The 17,898-nt window shown below is 43.8% G+C and overlaps 1 protein-coding gene across 2 annotated transcripts in view; it reads right to left on the bottom strand.

Annotated features, from left to right (window-relative positions):
• The window catches only part of acaca (acetyl-CoA carboxylase alpha), a 222,738-nt gene that overhangs the window by 160,021 nt on the left and 44,819 nt on the right, over positions 1–17,898 (bottom strand). For both annotated transcript variants that reach the window (XM_078422758.1, XM_078422759.1), the window contains exons 20-23: positions 14,742–14,888; positions 11,703–11,891; positions 10,110–10,210; positions 5,579–5,667 (exon numbers count right to left, since the gene is read on the bottom strand). In XM_078422758.1, the coding sequence (XP_078278884.1) occupies positions 5,579–5,667; positions 10,110–10,210; positions 11,703–11,891; positions 14,742–14,888 (526 nt within the window). The remainder of the gene's footprint in view (positions 1–5,578; positions 5,668–10,109; positions 10,211–11,702; positions 11,892–14,741; positions 14,889–17,898) is intronic.

Below are 17,898 nucleotides of genomic sequence, written 5' to 3'. Positions count from 1 at the left end.
CCAAATTATCGATGTTCATCAAAGATGCTGCCTGACCTGCTGAGTTACTTCAGCACTTTGTGTCTTTTTTTTGTAAAGCAGCACCTGCAGCTCCTTATGTCTACATCTTCTTGTTCCTTGTGTTAAGATCAGAACTCAATGTTGAGGATACACAATATCAGATTGTCAACCTTGGGCTTGGGCTTGTGCTGTCCAACATGGCATCATGGTTCAATACACTCAAAAATGTTTCCTTTCTCTCTCTGACTAACAGCTACGTTGCAATAGACACAAAGTGCTGGAGTAACTCAGCGGGGCAGGCAGTATCTCTGGTGAAAAAGGATGGGCGATGTTTCAGGTCAGGGCCCTTCTCCAGTCTAAAGTATGATTACGACCCAAAATATCACCTATCCTTTTTCTCCAGAGATGCTGCCTGACCCGCTGAGTTACTCCAGCACTTTGTGTCTGTCTTCAGAATAAACCAGCATCTGCAGTTCCTTTCTGCACATTCTTGGATGGTTTCTGGCTTCTTCTCCTCCTCAATTCAACAGCGCCCGGTGCCAATGTCATTCGGGCTCTCCTCGAGTCTGCAACATTCACATTTGTTTCCCTCCCCTTTCATAGTCCTGCTGACCTGCCACGGTTTTTTCCAAGACCTACTACAGTTCCTGAGCTGCCTCAGCAGATTCCACATTTTAGTTATCAAATTTAATTAAACCATTTTATGTTTCTGAATAAATCATGTAGATTAAAAATAGTAGCTACCACTCACCGCAATATTTTATTCAGCACTTCTTAAAGCCTGTAAAGTCTGATTTCATTAACACTCCAAGAACTTCTGGAAGAAGCAGATATCTGCACATAAACCTGACGGCATCATCCATTGTTATGTATCTCTTCATACAAAGTCTTGATTGTGACATATAGTTCCTTTCCAATGAATGTTTTGTCTCTTGAATGTTTTGGCCAAAGAGTTTTAAAAGAGTTTTTAAACACTCTTGAATTTGGTCTACTTGATAATGAAATAAAGCTGCCATGGTACAAACTTTGGTGATCCGTTTAAGAATAAGGGGTAGGCCATTTAGAACTGAGATGAGGAAAAACTTTTTCAGTCAGAGAGTTGTGAATCTGTGGAATTCTCTGCCTCAGAAGGCAGTGGAGGCCAATTCTCTGAATGCATTCAAGAGAGAGCTGGATAGAGCTCTTAAGGATAGCGGAGTCATGGGGAGAAGGCAGGAATAGGGTACTGATTGAGAATGATCAGCCATGATCACAGTGAATGGCGGTGCTGGCTCGAAGGGCCGAATGGCCTCCTCCTGCACCTATTGTCTATTGTCTATTGTTTTCACTTAGAAGCACAACGTACACTTATTATTTTTCTGAAGAATAAAGATCTTGCCTCGGTGCACTATTCCCAGTTTGGCCAGTCTCACCCTTATTCCTGTTCATTATTATTTATTTCTGTCGTGTGCCTTCTCCAGTCAGAGTGAGGCCACATGCAAATTGGAGGAACAGCACCTCATCTTTCGTTAGGGCAGCTTGCAACCCAGCAGTATGAATATGGATTTCTCCAATTTCACGTAACCCTTGCAGTCCCACTCTCTCCGTTATTCTCCTCCCTAGTCTTCTTGCTAGTTTCACTGTTCATATCCGTTCGTTATCACCTCTTCACCAGCCAACAATGGACCATTGTGGGCTCCACCTTTCCTGAATCATCGGTGCTGGCTGGCTTTCATTTGTTCTGTATGTTTTCATACCTCTAGTTTCCCTCTCCCATGTCTCAGTCTGAAGAAGCATCTCAATCCGAAACATCACCTATTCCTTTTCTCGAGAGATGTTGCCTGACCCGCTGAGTTACTCCAGCATTTTGTGTCTATCTTCACCTTTATTCCATTGTACACAGGGCCACAAACTACACCATGGACCAGTATACGACCAGCCATAAGAACCTACCAAACCACAAAATGGAAAAGAAAATTGTCTGAATGGCAAAATATAATTATGAGCCATGCCTTCCAGTTTTTATTATCTTTGCACAAAGATATATAAGAACAGGTGTATCTCATCAAACCCCTCAAGTCTGTTCCACATGAATATGATTATGTCAAATCTGTCCTCAAGTCCATTCAGTCAACTTTGACCCGTGTTCCTTAACACGTCTTCACAAGCCTTGGTGTGAGAAAAAAAAATGCTTCCCAATTTTATTGCCGAGAGGTCATAAAGTCATGAAATTATACAGCTCAGAAACAGACCCTTCAACCCAACTCCTCCACGCCGACCAAGATGGCCACATCTCAGCTAGTCCCACTTTCCCCGCGTTTGGCCCATAACCCTCAAAGTCTTTCTGACCCATGTACCTGTCCGTGACCTGTAAAAGTTGTAATATTACCTGCCTCAACCACCTCCTCTGGTAGCTTATTCCATATGCTCGCCACACTCTGTGAAATAGTTACCCCTCAGGTTCCTATTAAATCTTGTCCCTCTCACCTTAAACCTATGTCCTCTGGTCTGTTGAATTACTCCAACACCTTGTTGTTCTACTCAAGATTTCAGCATCGGCAGTTCCTTACGTTAGCCCAAATGTGACCAGATGGCACCAGAGCTGGGTAACTCCGCATTCTGGTCACACAAGAGGTTCTGCTATCATCCATTATAATCGTTCCACTCTTTTAAATCTTTATCCGTTATGTGTACACTGTAGACAGCTTGATTGTAATCTTGTATAATCTTTTCTTTGACTGGATAGTATGCAAACAAAAGCTTTTCACTGTACCTCGGTACACATGACAATAATAAACTAAACTAACTAATGGTCGACATGGATCATTTGGGCCAAAAGGCCTGCTCTGGTGCTGTATGATTCTGTGACTCTTTCCTTATCCAGAATCAATATGCATGTACATTCAGTAGGACGCATTCCAAGGCCACTAGTCTGAAGAAGGGTCCCCTTCCAAAACGTCACCTATTCCTTGTTCTCCAGAGATGCTGTCTGACCCACTGAGTTACTCCCTCACGTTGGGTCTATCTTCATTCCATGGCAATCAGAGTGGGGACTCTATCGAAGATAAACACAAAATGCTGGAGTAACTCAGCGGGTCAGGCTGCATCTCTGGTGAGAAGGAATGGGTACCGTTTTGGGTCGAGACCCTTCTTCAGATTCTTGGCCATGGAATGAGTCCTACTGAATGTACATGCAAATTATCACAGACTCTACCCTTGTCTGCTGGAGTTAATTAGAGTTCAGTAGGACTGACCTGGCTGCAGTTAGCTGCTTAAACTGGCAGGGAACAAAGCTGGATAATTTGTTGATTCTATTTGAAATGCACTTTTACTGGTCAAAAGACTGCACATTGTGCGTTAACTATACAATTAATGTTTCTGTTTCTGCACAGAGTGTGAACATATTTCAGTCATCCATTCGTAATCAGTCTGTTGTTAAACATTACCAGACAATACACTAGTGCCATCCTGTGGCAAATCAATTGTAATCTAGATATCCACCAAGTGGCACATCGATGTTCGAGCCTGAATACAATTCAGGAGATTTCAATTTTTTCTCTACACAAATTATTTTAGTTTAGTTTAGAGATACAGTGCGGAAATTGTCCCTTTGGACCGAGTCCATGCCGACCAGCGATCCCCGCAAACTAACACTACTCGGGACATAACACACACATATTAGGGACAATTTATAATTATACCAACTTAATTAACCTACAAACCTGCACATCTTTGAAGAGTGAGAAAAAACCAGAGACCCCGGAGAAAACACACACAGGTCACGGGGAGAACGTACAAACTCCACACAGACAGCACCCGTAGTCAGGATCGAACCCGGGTCGCTGGCGCTGTAAGGCAGCAACTCTACCGCTGCGTCACCGTGCCGCCCCAGTAGAGCTGAAATCCATTTATTACAGAATCAATGCAGAGATTTTTTGACAGTACTTTTAAAAGCACAGCTTAAATAGATAAGACTTCCTAAATCTCCTCTTGATTGCTGTAATTAGACTTTTCATCTGAATATTATTTTCACCACCCCTACTAAACATTGCAAAGAGAGTCAATTGACACTGATTCTACAGTACACTGGCCATAGAGAGCGAAGGGTTTGAAGAATATGGGCCAAACGCAGGCAAATAACACCAGCATGGCTGGGGCCTCTTGGTCAGCATGGGCAAGTTGAGCCGAACAGCCTTTTTCCATGCTGTGAGACTTGATAACTAGCTGGCTGATTTATGCCTGAAATAGATTGAGTGTGGGATCTAGGGTTCGAATTCAGCACGGAAGGACATGCTCAAGATTGCCTCTTTCTACTGACACTTCAGTGCCCGAATGACTAATGTTTGTGAATTTCCAGCCACTGGCTATGGGACAAACTTGCTGATGATATAAAGTGAGAAAAGAAGCCTATATAGAGGAGCCATAAGAATGCTGAGGGAAATAGAACTTCATTGCTGGACTCTGAGCTCTTACATGCAATGTTACTCACCTTTGCTGAGGAGCAAAGGAGGTTGCTGAGGAGGAACTTCTTTAGCGAAAGGGGGTGAATCTGTGGAATTCATTGCTACAGACGGTTGTGGAGGCCAAGACATTGGGCAGTTTTAAAGCAGAGATTGATAAGTTTGCAATTAGTAAGAGCGTCAAAGGTTATGGAGAGAAGGCAGGTGAATGGGGTTGAGAGGGAAAAATTGATCAGCCATAGAACAGCAGAGTATACTCAATGGGCCAAAATGGCTGATCAACAGCTTTAATTGGCACCAATTTCTATCATGTAACAGGCATGTCACAGGAAACTTCATTCAACAAGGGCAACACAGGGTGTATCTGGAAGAGCTGCTGCCAGAGATCTGGGTTCGATCCTGACCTTGGGTGCTGTGTGGAGTTTGCACTTTCTCCCCGTGATCCCGTGCACTCCAGGCGTTCGTTTCCTCCCGCACCCCAAAGACGTGCGGGTTTGTAGCTTAATTGGCCTCTGTAAATCGCCCCTAATATGTAGGTAGTGGATGCGAAAGTGGGATAACATATTACTAGTGTGAATGGGTGATCAGTGGTCGGCGTGGACTCGGTAGGCCGAAGGGCCTGTTTCCACACCGTATCGCTCTAAACTAAGCCTGACATTATTCATTAGAAGGAGAAGGAGGTTTATAAATTGTAGTTCATATCTAGGATAAATTAATGGAACAAAATGCTTTGCCAAAACTCATGAGGCCTGGAGTTGCAATTCAGGAAAAGGTTGTAGGAGGAGCAATGGGGCTGATTAGTGACTGGAATAACATGTTCTTACATTGGCAGTTGTAACAATTAAGTGTGTTTTTTTTTGCAGTATTCTTGAATTGAGGCAATCAACAGAAAGCTGGAGAAGTAGCTGAAAGAATTTGTTGGGATGGGGAAACAGGATGAGCTGCATTACTCATGTACGGTAAAATGGTCTTCCGTATGGTAACTATCCTTTGATTCTTTCAAGTTAATGGAGAGACCACAGAATGAATATAGCTAGCAATGAAAAGCATCACAGGGAAGATGCACAAATCGTAAAGATGTGCACTGGAGTGTGTGCGTTTCTGAGTATTCAGAGTTAATTAAATAGGGCAGGACAAACCTTGCTGGAATTCAATCTCCACCTTCAAATACTGCCTGAGAAGATCCATGACGACAGCCTTCATGTGACCCCGAATGCCACTCCGATACCTGAAACCAGAGTAGAGAAGTTTAAGAAACACTTACCTTTAAGAAAACATTTAGACAGGTACAGTGATAGGATAGGTTTAGAGGGATATGGGCCAAAAGCAGGGAGGTGGGACGAGTAGGTGGGACGTTGGTTGGCATAGGCAAGTTGAGCCAAAGGGTCTGTTTCCACGCTGTATGGCTATGTTTGGGTCGAACCCCGAGTCTCTGGCGCTGTGAAGCAGCAGCTCTACCAGCTGCGCCACTGTGCAGTCCCTTTAAAAACTGCAACTCTGAGTTGTCCAAGTTATGCAAAAAGAAACATGGCAATTATCTCCGATCTTCACGTTCTATGTATCTAATTTGCATTACCACCTCAGGATGAAATGTTCAATGAACTGACGCCTTTGGCATCAAGATCTTCTTCAGAGTTGAGACAAGAAACTAAAGATGCTGGCATCTTAGCAAAACACAAAGTGCTGGAGGAACTCAGCGGGTCAGGCAACATCTGTGGAGGGAATGGACGACATTTTGGATTGGGACCCTTCTTCAGACTTATCAGACTAAAGAAGGATACTGACCTGCAACATCATCAGCCCAATCCCTCCACAGATCAAGACATAAAATGCTGCAGTAACTGCTTTGGGTCTAGTTCAGTTTAGGTTAGTTTATTGTTGCTACGTGAACCGAGGTATAATGAAAAGCTTTTGTTGCATGCTATTCAGTCAAAAACGACCGTACATGATCACAATCAGCCGTCCACAGTGTACAGATAAAAGATAAAGGGCACAACATTTAGTGCAAGATAAAGTCCAATTAAAGATGGTACAAAAGTCTCCAATTAAGTAGTTGGGAGGTCAGGACTGCACTCTAGCTGCTGAGAGGATTGTTCAATTGCCTGATAACAGCTGGAAAGAAACAGTCCCTGAGGGGTTGGAACCCTTCTTCAAACTACATTTTACTCTCCACAGATACTGCCTGACCCACTGACATCCTCCCTCACGTTGTGTTTTGGTCTTCTTTGGAGTTGCCTCTCTACCTAACTATTTTCCAGACAGCAATATCAAGCAGTAAGTAAAAAGAATTAACAACTAGTGTACTGAAGACAAGTGGAATCACTCAGCCAAGTAGCAGAAATTGGAAGTCTTTAGCAGAAATAAGAAGTTGAGAACATATCTTTTGTTGGTTTAGTTTAGTTCACTGCACGTGTACCGAGGTACAGTGAAATGCTTCTGTTGCGTGCCAACCAGTCAGCGGAAAGGCTATACATGATTACAATCGAGCCGTCCACAGTGTATAGATACATGATAATGGGAATAATGTTTACTGCAAGATAAAGTCTAGTAAAATCCAATTAAAGATAGTGTCTCCAATGAGGTAGATAGTAGCTTAGGACCGCGCTCTCGTTACACACAATAATTATTTTGCATGCCATTAACCAGATGTCTTCTTACACTTTCTTTTGCTGATGCAAATTGTTGGAATAAGATAGGAAACTTTTGGCTAGACTTAAGAAATTTGAAGATGGCCATACACCATTCATCAGATTTCTCACAATTAATTCAACGGCCATTTCAAAATCAGCAAGTGCTTTCAAGCCAACCTTAAAAATGCTTTAATAAGAGTTTTTATTCAACAACATTCCTACAATAATTAACCTATTAATTAACATGTCGGGCTGACTCACTTTTAAAAAAAGTATGAGTACATAAATATTAAACAGAGAAACATACCATTAGAACCAAAAGGTTAAGCATTTTTATTCGTTTAATAGTCTTATGCCCTCATATAAAGATGCAAATTGCTATATTACTGGGCACATTTGAAAGTCACCACTGCATCCCAGCAAAGACATGGCAAGGTGAGAAATGAATATAAATATATGAGTCAAGCCAAATTATTAACCTCATCAGAATTTGAGTCGATAAATAATATCACAAAATAACACACGTAAGATTCATTGTATTCCTGAGTCCAGAGATAGGGTCTGGCTTAACATTTCCCTTGGTTTCATGACCATTGAAGACAGTCAGATTTACACAGGTTGCTTTTCGTACTAATGAATTTGGAAAATTCTCTCCTAGTTTACTGCCTTATTCCACAGGTCCAAGTAACAGGTCAATGTGCAAATGCGTAGCATCGGCCTAGATTACCAAATAGGTTCAAGGTGAGAAGGGAAAGATCTAATACAATCCTGAGGGGCAACTTTTTCCACACAGTGTGGTGGATATACAGAATGAGGAAGTAGAGGAGGGAGGTACAATAACAAAATTTAAAAGACATTTGGACAGGTAGATGGATAGAAACAGTTTAGAGGGATATGGGACAAGCTTGGATGGGATATTTTGGTCGGCATGTACTAATTAGGTTGTAGGGCCTATTTTTGTTCTACCACTGAAACTCACTGGGACTGAGGGTCCCACTGAAGCATTATGGAGCCGGAAGGTCAGAATCATGCAACCAGGAAAAGGACATGAAAACCCCATGTTGCACGCAGCACCAGTGCAATAGCATTCACTGCTGATTCCAACAGAGTGAGTGTGACTTGGTCATCTCACCTTCAAACAGCATTGTCACATGGGCAAAATCAGTATTTGTGGAGTGTCTGAGTGTTTGCTAAAATCAAGAATGTAATTATGGCTTATTGTGCCATTAGAAACACAGATTTTCAACTAATCAACTTCTTTCTTTCTATGTTTGGTTCAGGGGACTAACAGGAAACTTCGGAGTTTAAACCGCATATGCAAGGAAATCTTGTTGGTTTCAGTGACAAGGCAGTGCTGTCTTGCCATTAGTATTAATGGCAAAACAGCATCTTAAGGATAGCGGAGTCAGGGGGTATGGGGAGAAGGCAGGAACAGGGTACTCATTGAGAATGATCAGCCATGATCACATTGAATGGTGGTGCTGGCTCCTGCATCTATTGTCTATTGCCTACTGCAGATTTTGGGCTGTTGGCACCACCTTTTATCACCCTCTCTTCAATCAGGTAAAAGTGTCCTCAATTTTCCAGTCTGGCAAATGGGGAGGAAAGAAGGAAAAAAATTTAGATGAATAATATCACATCCATAGTTGAAGGTGTATTGCCAGTTGGTATGTATTAAAGTGACCCATTCCTTCTATCCAGAGATGCTGCCTGACCTGCTGAGTTACTCCAGCATTTTGTGATACCTTCGATAATGTGATTCACATGATGACCGGGTAAGTGAGTGTTGGCTTGTCTGACAGCGATGGAGAACAATGTGGCCTAATCTAATGACTGCATCTGGAAGGCCAACACCAACAAGAACTGGCTCTGGGGGAAGCAGGAACATTATGGGTTGGAAGCAGCATATCTTACAGAGTCCCTCCTTCAGCATGCCCTTACTCGAGCGCTCATGTCTGCTGATGCTGGCCTGTTAGCCACTCAATGCCACAGCAGTAAGAAAATTGGGGAAGCTGCCTTTCTCAACTATGCCCCCAAGCGGTGGAATACCCCACCCAGGGGTATCAGAGACGCCGATGCAGTTGAGAATTTTAAACGTCAGTTAAAAACATATCTTTTTTACTCAAGCGTTTAACTGATTTTACTTCCTTTGTTCTCTTACACTCCCAATTTTACATTTTATATTTTTATATAAATCGGTGCTTTGTATGCCTATGTCCTTACTGTTTTAAATTGTATCTTTGTTTAGACATGTGTTTGTTTTTGTGGAAAGCACTTTGGGCTGCATTAAATTGCATGAAAAGCGCTATATAAATAAAAGTTATTATTATTCCCTCCCTAACATTGAGATTGCCTAAATCTCAAGATTGGGAAACCTACAGAACAATGAAAAGTCTAAATAGAGTGGATGTGGAGAAGATGTTTTCAGGAGTAGGGGATGTTAGGGGCACAGCCTCAGAATAGAAGGATGGAGATGAGGAGGAATTTCTTGAGCCCGAAGGTGGTGAATCTGTGGAATTCATTGCCACAGACGGTGGTGGAGGCCAAGTCATTGGAATTTTTAAAGTGGAGATTAGTAACTCAAATTTCACTGTGCCTTAATTGGTACATGTGACAATAAACTGACCTTGAAACCTAGTAAGGGTGACAAAGGTTACGGGAAGAATGCAGGTGAATGGGATTGAGAGGGAGAAATACATCAGCCATGATTGAATGGCAGAGTAGACTTGATGGGTTGAATGGCCTAATTCTGCTGCGATGTCTTACGGTCTCATGCCAGCCTGTGGAATCTGCAGCAGTGTAAATCTGACTTCCAAAGCCTGGGTCACCACTATTTCTAGGGCAGATCCTAACCCATTAACATTGACTGCACCCATCACCAATGTGCCTCTGTAAAGACAGACCTATATCTCTCTATTCCCTGTCCCCTGACACTCAGTCTGAAGGGTCTCGACCGTAGCGTCACCTATTCCCTTTTTTCAGAGATGCTGCCTGACCCACTGAGTTACTCCAGTTTTGTGAGTCTAACTGGATGACCAACCTCTGCACCAGCTGAACGATGCTCTGTGTATTCATGAAGAAAACCTCCCTCTCCGATTTCCTATTCAGAGTTGCAGCGTGACTGTCCAGAATGTTGGCAATCTGATAAGAAAAAACATATATGATATGATATGATATGATATTATATCTTCAATCAGCAAAGACTTTAAGCTAGCACACCCAACATCGAAATGACAATCGCATTTGGCTGGATGCTTTAAATTGTCTCCACCTGAAAACCAGGGGATGTAACCTCACGTCGGGTACTTGTCATCATCGTTCTTGAGATGAGTTTTCAGTTTTAGTTTTGTTTAGATACAGCATGGAAACAGGCACTTCGGCCCACTAAGTCCATGCCATTGATCACCCGTTCACACGAGTTCTATTGATCACCCGTTCACACTAGTTCTATTGATCACCCATTCACACTAGTTCCATTGATCACCCGTTCACACTAGTTCTGTTATCTCACTTGCGCATCCACTCCCTACACTTTAGGGGCAATTTTACAGAGGCCCAATTAACTGACAAACCTGCACATCTTTGGGATGTGGGAGGAAACCAGCGCACCCGGAGGAAAGCCTTGCAGTCAACAGGGAGAACAAAACATGCAAACTCCACATAGACAGCACCCGAGATTACTGGGGCTGTGATGCACCGGCTCGACCAGCTGCGCCACGCCGCCCCTTTGAGTCACATTTTCTGCTGATGTTTTGATCTAACTTGGAGTCATAAAAACTAATCTCTGAATATGCAGCTCAACTCCATGTAAACATCTTCAAAGATCAACGCCTCGAATACCTGAGACCCAGGAAATTTGTCTCCAATGACTCTTACAACATCTACAGTTACAACATAAAAAATATACTGTCGTGTTGCATCACAGCTTGGTTTAGGAACAGCATTGAGTTGCAGAGAGTTGTAGATGTAGCCCAGTCCAACACATAGACCAGACTCCCCACCACCGACTCCAACTACACTTTACACTGCCTCGGAAAAGTAACTAACATAATGCCCACCCCAGTCATTCCTTTATCTCCCTGCTCCCGTCGGGCAAAAGGTACAGTAACGTGACAGCTGGCACCATCAGATTCAGGAGCAGCTTCCTCTCCTCTGTTGTCAGGCTTCAGGGCAGTCCTTCCATTAGCTCGGGTACTGTCCAATTCACACGACCTCATTGCGGACATTGGAACATGATTATGAAACTAGCGGGCGACAATGCTGAGAACTATATTCTCCTCTCTGCACGTTTCCCTTTGCTCTACCTAATGCACTTGAGGTATTGTATCTGACCTGATTGGACAGAAGGCAACACAAAGTTTTTCACTGTCTCTCGGTTCACGTGATAATGAATAAATATAACCAAAGAAGTAGGCAAAATCTATCGCGTCATAGAGACATACAGCACGGAAACAGGCCCTGCGGCCCAAGCCGACAACATGCCCCAGCTACACTAGTCCCACGTAACCGTGCTTGGCCCATAACCCTTTAAACTTGTCCTATCCATATACCTGTGCAAATGTAATACCTCCCTCAACTACCTCCACCGGCAGTTCGTTCTATAAACCCACCACCCTTTGTGTTAAAAAAGTACCTGCTGGCTGGGGAATTGGCAGAGCACAGAGGTGATATTGCTTGCATACTGCGCCATCTCTTTTTTGATAGCCTTCTCCACTGCCTGGGGGATTCGTCCAGCAACACTGGTCATGATATCCTGCAGCTCCAACAGTGGGAGGGATGGGTCCCTCAACGTCTGCATTAGTCTTTCCACCCAGTTTTTCAACTGCAACAGAAGAATACAATGCAATAAAATACAATTTCCTTCTTTGAGACTTTGAATCTTCTCCTTGCCTTAATCGAGGAACTACATCATGTCATGTTAGACCCCATCACACAAACCAAGCTTCCAGGTTCCATTCTGATAGCAAGTCAGCAGACCTCAAATAACCAAGAGCAGTGACACCAGAATTTGCCTCAAGTATATTCCTCCATGTTCAGGGACAGTTTCTTCCCAGCTGTTATCAGGCAAATGAGCCATCCTATCAACAACTAGAGAGCGGTCCAAAGCTGTCTTCTACTTAACTGGAAACCCTTGGACTACCTTTGTTCTTTACTGGAGATTATCTTGCACTAAACATTATTCCCTGTATCGTATCTGTACACTGTGGATGGCTTAGTGGTAATCATGTATTGTCTTTCCGTGGCCCGGTTAGCACGTAACAAAAGCTTTTTTTTCACTGTACCTCGTTCCATGTGACAATACACTAAACTAACCAGCTAACTAAGCAGAGACAAGGAACTGCATTTAAGGGTTTGTATCAAAAATAGACACAAAGCACTGGAGTAACTCGCGGGTCAGGCAGTACCTCTGGAGGAAAAGGATGTGACATTTTGGGTCGGCACCCTTCTTCTATCTGAAGAAGGGTCCCAAACCGAAACGTCATCCCTCCTTTTCCTCCAAGGATACTGCCTGACCCGCTGAGTTTCTCCAGCACTTTGTATCTATCTCCAGACTGTGACTAGTTCAGTTTAGTTTAGAAATACAGCATGTAAACGGCCCGCTGAGCACACGCCGACCATCAATCACCCGTTCACACTAGTTCTATTCTATCCCACTTTCTCCACATCCCTACACACTTGTGAAAGTTACAGAGACCAATTAGCCTACAAACCCGCACGTCTTTGGGATGTGGGGGTAATCCGGAGCACCCGGAGGAAACCCATGCAGTCACAGAGAGAACGTGCAAACTCCGCACAGGCAGCACCAGAGGTCAGGATCGAGGTCAGGACACAGTCACTGTGAGGCAGCAGCTCCACCTATTACTTAGTTTATTAGAATGGAGGAGGTAAGAAACATTTTTCTTACTGTCGCTAATAAACTGTGATTAATAATTGCTAGAAAATTGTCATGTGCACATATTGCATAAAGGGTGAAATAGGCTTATCTGAGATGCCACAGGCATACAGCATGGAAACAGGTCCTTCAGCCCAGTTCGTCCCAGGCAACCACGATGCCCATCTAAGCTAGTCTTATTTGCCCATGTTAGGCCCATATCTTTCAAAATCTTTTTATATCTGGAAAGCCTCCTTTAGCTTAATTTATACATTTGTAGGACATGGGGGCATGTTAGGCTCGCCCGCGAGGGCAGGCTACAGCTTCATTCCATGTAGCAAAGCAAGCTAAAGGGAGATCTTATACAAGTACATAAAATCATGAGGGGAATTGATAAGAGTGAATGCACAGAGTCTTTCCCTAGGGTAGGTGAATCAAGAACCAGAGGACCTAGGCTTAAGGTGTGAGAGAAAAGATTTAATAGGAACGAGCAGGGTGACTTTTTCACACAGAGGGTGGTGGGTATCTGGAACGAGCTGCCAGAATAGGTAGATGAGGCAGGTACAATAACAACATTTGAAAGACCTTTGGCCAAGTACATAGATAGGAGAGGTTGAGAGGGATATGGGCCAAACGCAGGCAAGTGAAGCGTGGAGATGGAGCACCTCGATCGGTGGCTGAGGCAGGTAAAATAACGACATTTGAACAGATACATGGATTGCAAATTGTGATGCTTAAGCCATCCTGAGCAGGGTTGCTGTACTACCTGTGCCTCCAATCCAGTTATTGGAAAACTCCTCGGTTAGACAAATCGCAACACAGCAAATCAATATAAATCTGGTTCCATTTATTTCTTACGACAATCTTCTCCCTTTTATTTAATGTAGTTTTCATTTAATGTGTTTTCTTCACTTTGCTTTCAAATTGTCCAGCATTTAGCAGCTAAATCAGTCAAAGCAATGGCTAGCCCAGCACTGAGTGTTAAAAAAACCTCTCTGTCTTTAGTTCATCCAAGTCTTGAATAAATCCAACACTAAAAGGGCACAGCTTTGAGATGAGAGGGGCAAAGCCTGAAGGAGATGTGTGGGGCATGGGTTTTTACAGCGAGAGTGGTGGGTGTCTGAAATGCACTGCCACGGGTGATGGTGGAGTCAGATACGATAAGGCATTTAAGAGACGTTTAAACGGACCCATGGATATGCAGGAAATGGAGCGATTATGGATCACGTGCAAGCAGATATGAGTTGGGTCTTGGCTTCATGTTTGGCACAGACATTGCGGGACGAAAGACCTGTTCCTGTGCTGTTCTATACTCTGTATTCTTAAAACCAACATTTTATATCAAAACAAAAACCCAACATGAACCAATTTCATGGTTTGAAGAGGATCCTCATTTCATAGCAAACAACACACATTATGACTTAGATGGGCACAAAATGCTGCAGTAACTCAGCGGGTCAGGTGGCATCTCAGGAGAAATGGGATAGGTGACATTTTGGGTTGGAACCCTTCTTCAGAATGAAAGTAGGGAGTTGGGGTCGGGGGGGGAGAGAGAGAACTGGAGGTGAGATAAGACCAGGACAAGTCAGGGCCGGCAACAAATGACCTCAGAACGGGTGGTGACCTGATGGGTAGGGAAGGTGCGATCTCAAGGGGGATACTATGTGGCTAAATGTCTAGGGTGGAGGAAGGGGGGGGGGGGGGGGGGAGGGAGGGAAGTATAATGGCTTGCCCCTCTAGATTATAGCCCGCTCCTCCACATTTGACCACATCTCTCTCTACATCTTTCCGTGACAGTACCTTGATGTCAAAGTAGGAATCGGGCAGGCAGAATCCGTTCATGATGTTCCCCAGACTGTCCAGGACGTAATGGAAGATGCGGTGAAGTTTTTCTCCACAGAGAGCCAAGCTCTGGATGCTGGGCAGAGGATGTGTGAATAACTCAGCCTACATTGAAGCATAAAACACAATTTTAAAAAAAAAGAATAAACAACATTGTAATACAACTCCAACAGATTTTCTATTTTTTAACCTTTCATTTACATTTCATTCCTCCTCTCCCCTTATCTAACACCCCTTTGTTTCCTTTTCATCTCCAGCCTTTCTCATCTCATCTCTAGGCGGTACAGTGGCACAGCGATAGAGTTGCTGTATCACACCGCCAGAGACCCGTGTTCGATCATTACTATTGGTGCTGTCTGTACGTAGTTTGTACGCTCTCTGTAGGACTCTGTGGGTTTTCTCCGGGTGACAATAGACAATAGACAATAGGTGCAGGAGGAGGCCATTCAGCCCTTCGAGCCAGCACCGCCATTCAATGCGATCATGGCTGATCACTCTCAATCAGTACCCCGTTCCTGCCTTCTCCCCATACCCCCTCACTCCGCCATCCTTAAGAGCTCCATCCAGCTCTCTCTTGAAAGCATCCAACGAACTGGCCTCCACTGCCTTCTGAGGCAGAGAATTCCACACCTTCACCACTCTCTGACTGAAAAAGTTCTTCCTCATCTCCGTTCTAAATGGCCTACCCCTTATTCTTAAACTGTGGCCCCTTGTTCTGGACTCCCCCAACATTGGGAACATGTTTCCTGCCTCTAATGTGTCCAATCCCCTAATTATCTTATATGTTTCAATAAGATCCCCTCTCATCCTTCTAAATTCCAGTGTATACAAGCCCAATCGCTCCAGCCTTTCAACATATGACAGTCCCGCCATTCGGGAATTAACCTAGTGAACCTACGCTGCACGCCCTCCATAGCAAGAATATCCTTCCTCAAATTTGGAGACCAAAACTGCACACAGTACTCCAGGTGCGGTCTCACCAGGGCCCGGTAGAACTGTAGAAGGACCTCTTTGCTCCTATACTCAACTCCTCTTGTTATGAAAGCCAACATTCCATTGGCTTTCTTCACTGCCTGCTGTACCTGCATGCTTCCTTTCATTGACTGATGCACTAGGACACCCAGATCTCGTTGAACTCCCCCTCCTCCTAACTTGACACCATTCAGATAATAATCTGCCTTTCTATTCTTACTTCCAAAGTGAATAACCTCACACTTATCTACATTAAACTGCATCTGCCATGTATCCGCCCACTCACACAACCTGTCCAAGTCACCCTGCAGCCTTATTGCATCTTCCTCACAATTCACACTACCCCCCCAGCTTAGTATCATCTGCAAATTTACTAATGGTACTTTTAATCCCTTCGCCTAAGTCATTAATGTATATCGTAAATAGCTGGGGTCCCAGCACCGAACCTTGCGGTACCCCACTGGTCACTGCCTGCCATTCCGAAAGGGCCCCATTTATCCCCACTCTTTGCTTTCTGTCTGTCAACCAATTTTCTATCCATGTCAGTACCCTACCCCCAATACCATGTGCCCTAATTTTGCCCACTAATCTCCTATGTGGGACCTTGTCGAAGGCTTTCTGAAAGTCGAGGTACACCACATCCACTGACTCTCCCCTGTCAATTTTCCTAGTTACATCCTCAAAAAATTCCAGTAGATTTGTCAAGCATGATTTCCCCTTCGTAAATCCATGCTGACTCGGAATGATCCTGTTACTGCTATCCAAATGCTCAGCAATTTCGTCTTTTATAATTGACTCCAGCATCTTCCCCACCACTGATGTCAGACTAACTGGTCTATAATTACCCGTTTTCTCTCTCCCTCCTTTCTTAAAAAGTGGGATAACATTTGCTATCCTCCAATCCACAGGAACTGATCCTGAATCTATAGAACATTGAAAAATGATCTCCAATGCTTCCACTATTTCTAGAGCCACCTCCTTAAGTACCCTGGGATGCAGACCATCAGGCCCTGGGGATTTATCAGCCTTCAGTCCCATCAGTCTACCCAAAACCATTTCCTGCCTAATGTGGATTTCCTTCAGTTCCTCCATCACCCTAGGTTCTCCGGCCCCTAGAACATTTGGGAGATTGTGTGTATCCTCCTCAGTAAACACAGATCCAAAGTAACGGTTTAACTCGTTACTGGTTTCCTCCCACATCCCAAAGATGTGCAGGCTTGTAGGTTAATTGGCTTCTGTAAATTGTCCCTATTGTGTAGGATAGAACTAGTATACGGGTGATCATGGGTCGACGTAGGTTCCGTGGGCCGAAGGGCCTGTCTCCATGTTGTATCTCTCAACTAAACTAAATAAACTAAACTTTGTCCACTCATCTAATTAAACACACCCCCCTTCCCGACACCTGTAAACACCTATCACTTCCCACACCCTTTTCTCACCTCTTTTCCAGCTTTCTCCCCCATCCTACAATCAGTCTGTAGAAATGTCCCATCACGAAACGTTGCCTATCCATGTCCTCCACAGAATTACTCCAGCACTTTGTGTCCTACATTTCAAAGTTAGCTCAGCAAAGTTACTCAAGATTTGCCTATCAGCAAAGTACATAGGTCTGAGCTATAATGACTCAGATTCAAATTCTTGGTCTTGGCGATATTTAACTCTGAAGCAGTAAAGACCATGATCAGCAAGCCAAATATTTGTCCTCCTGAATCCTGGATGCATCAATTCCCTCCTCTCTCATCAGCCTTACACCTTGGCGTCTCATACAACTGACTATCATCGATAATGAGTACACATTTGACAGTAAAGGGAAGATACTCCACAAAATTCTGCAGTAACTCAGCAGGTCAGGTAGCATCTCTGGAGAAAAGGAATAGGTGACGTTTCAAGATCCTTCCTCAGAATGAGAGTCAGGGAGAGAGAAAATACAGGTATGATAGGGACAGTAAAGGGACTCTCAATGAAATTTGTCACCATCCTTGTTCAACACACATGAGGAAAGATTGGAAAGACTAGGCTTGTATTCACTGGAGTTTAGAAGGATGAGAGGGGATCTTGTAGAGACGTATAAAATCATAAAAGGACTGGACAAGCTAGATGCAGGAAAAATGTGCCCAATGTTGGGGGGGTCCAAAACCAGGGG

This window comes from Rhinoraja longicauda, chromosome 26 (assembly GCF_053455715.1).
Source record: "Rhinoraja longicauda isolate Sanriku21f chromosome 26, sRhiLon1.1, whole genome shotgun sequence".
Lineage (NCBI taxonomy): Eukaryota > Metazoa > Chordata > Chondrichthyes > Rajiformes > Arhynchobatidae > Rhinoraja > Rhinoraja longicauda.
Note: the sequence above shows the minus strand (reverse complement) of the source record. Positions and strands in the feature narration are given on the sequence as shown.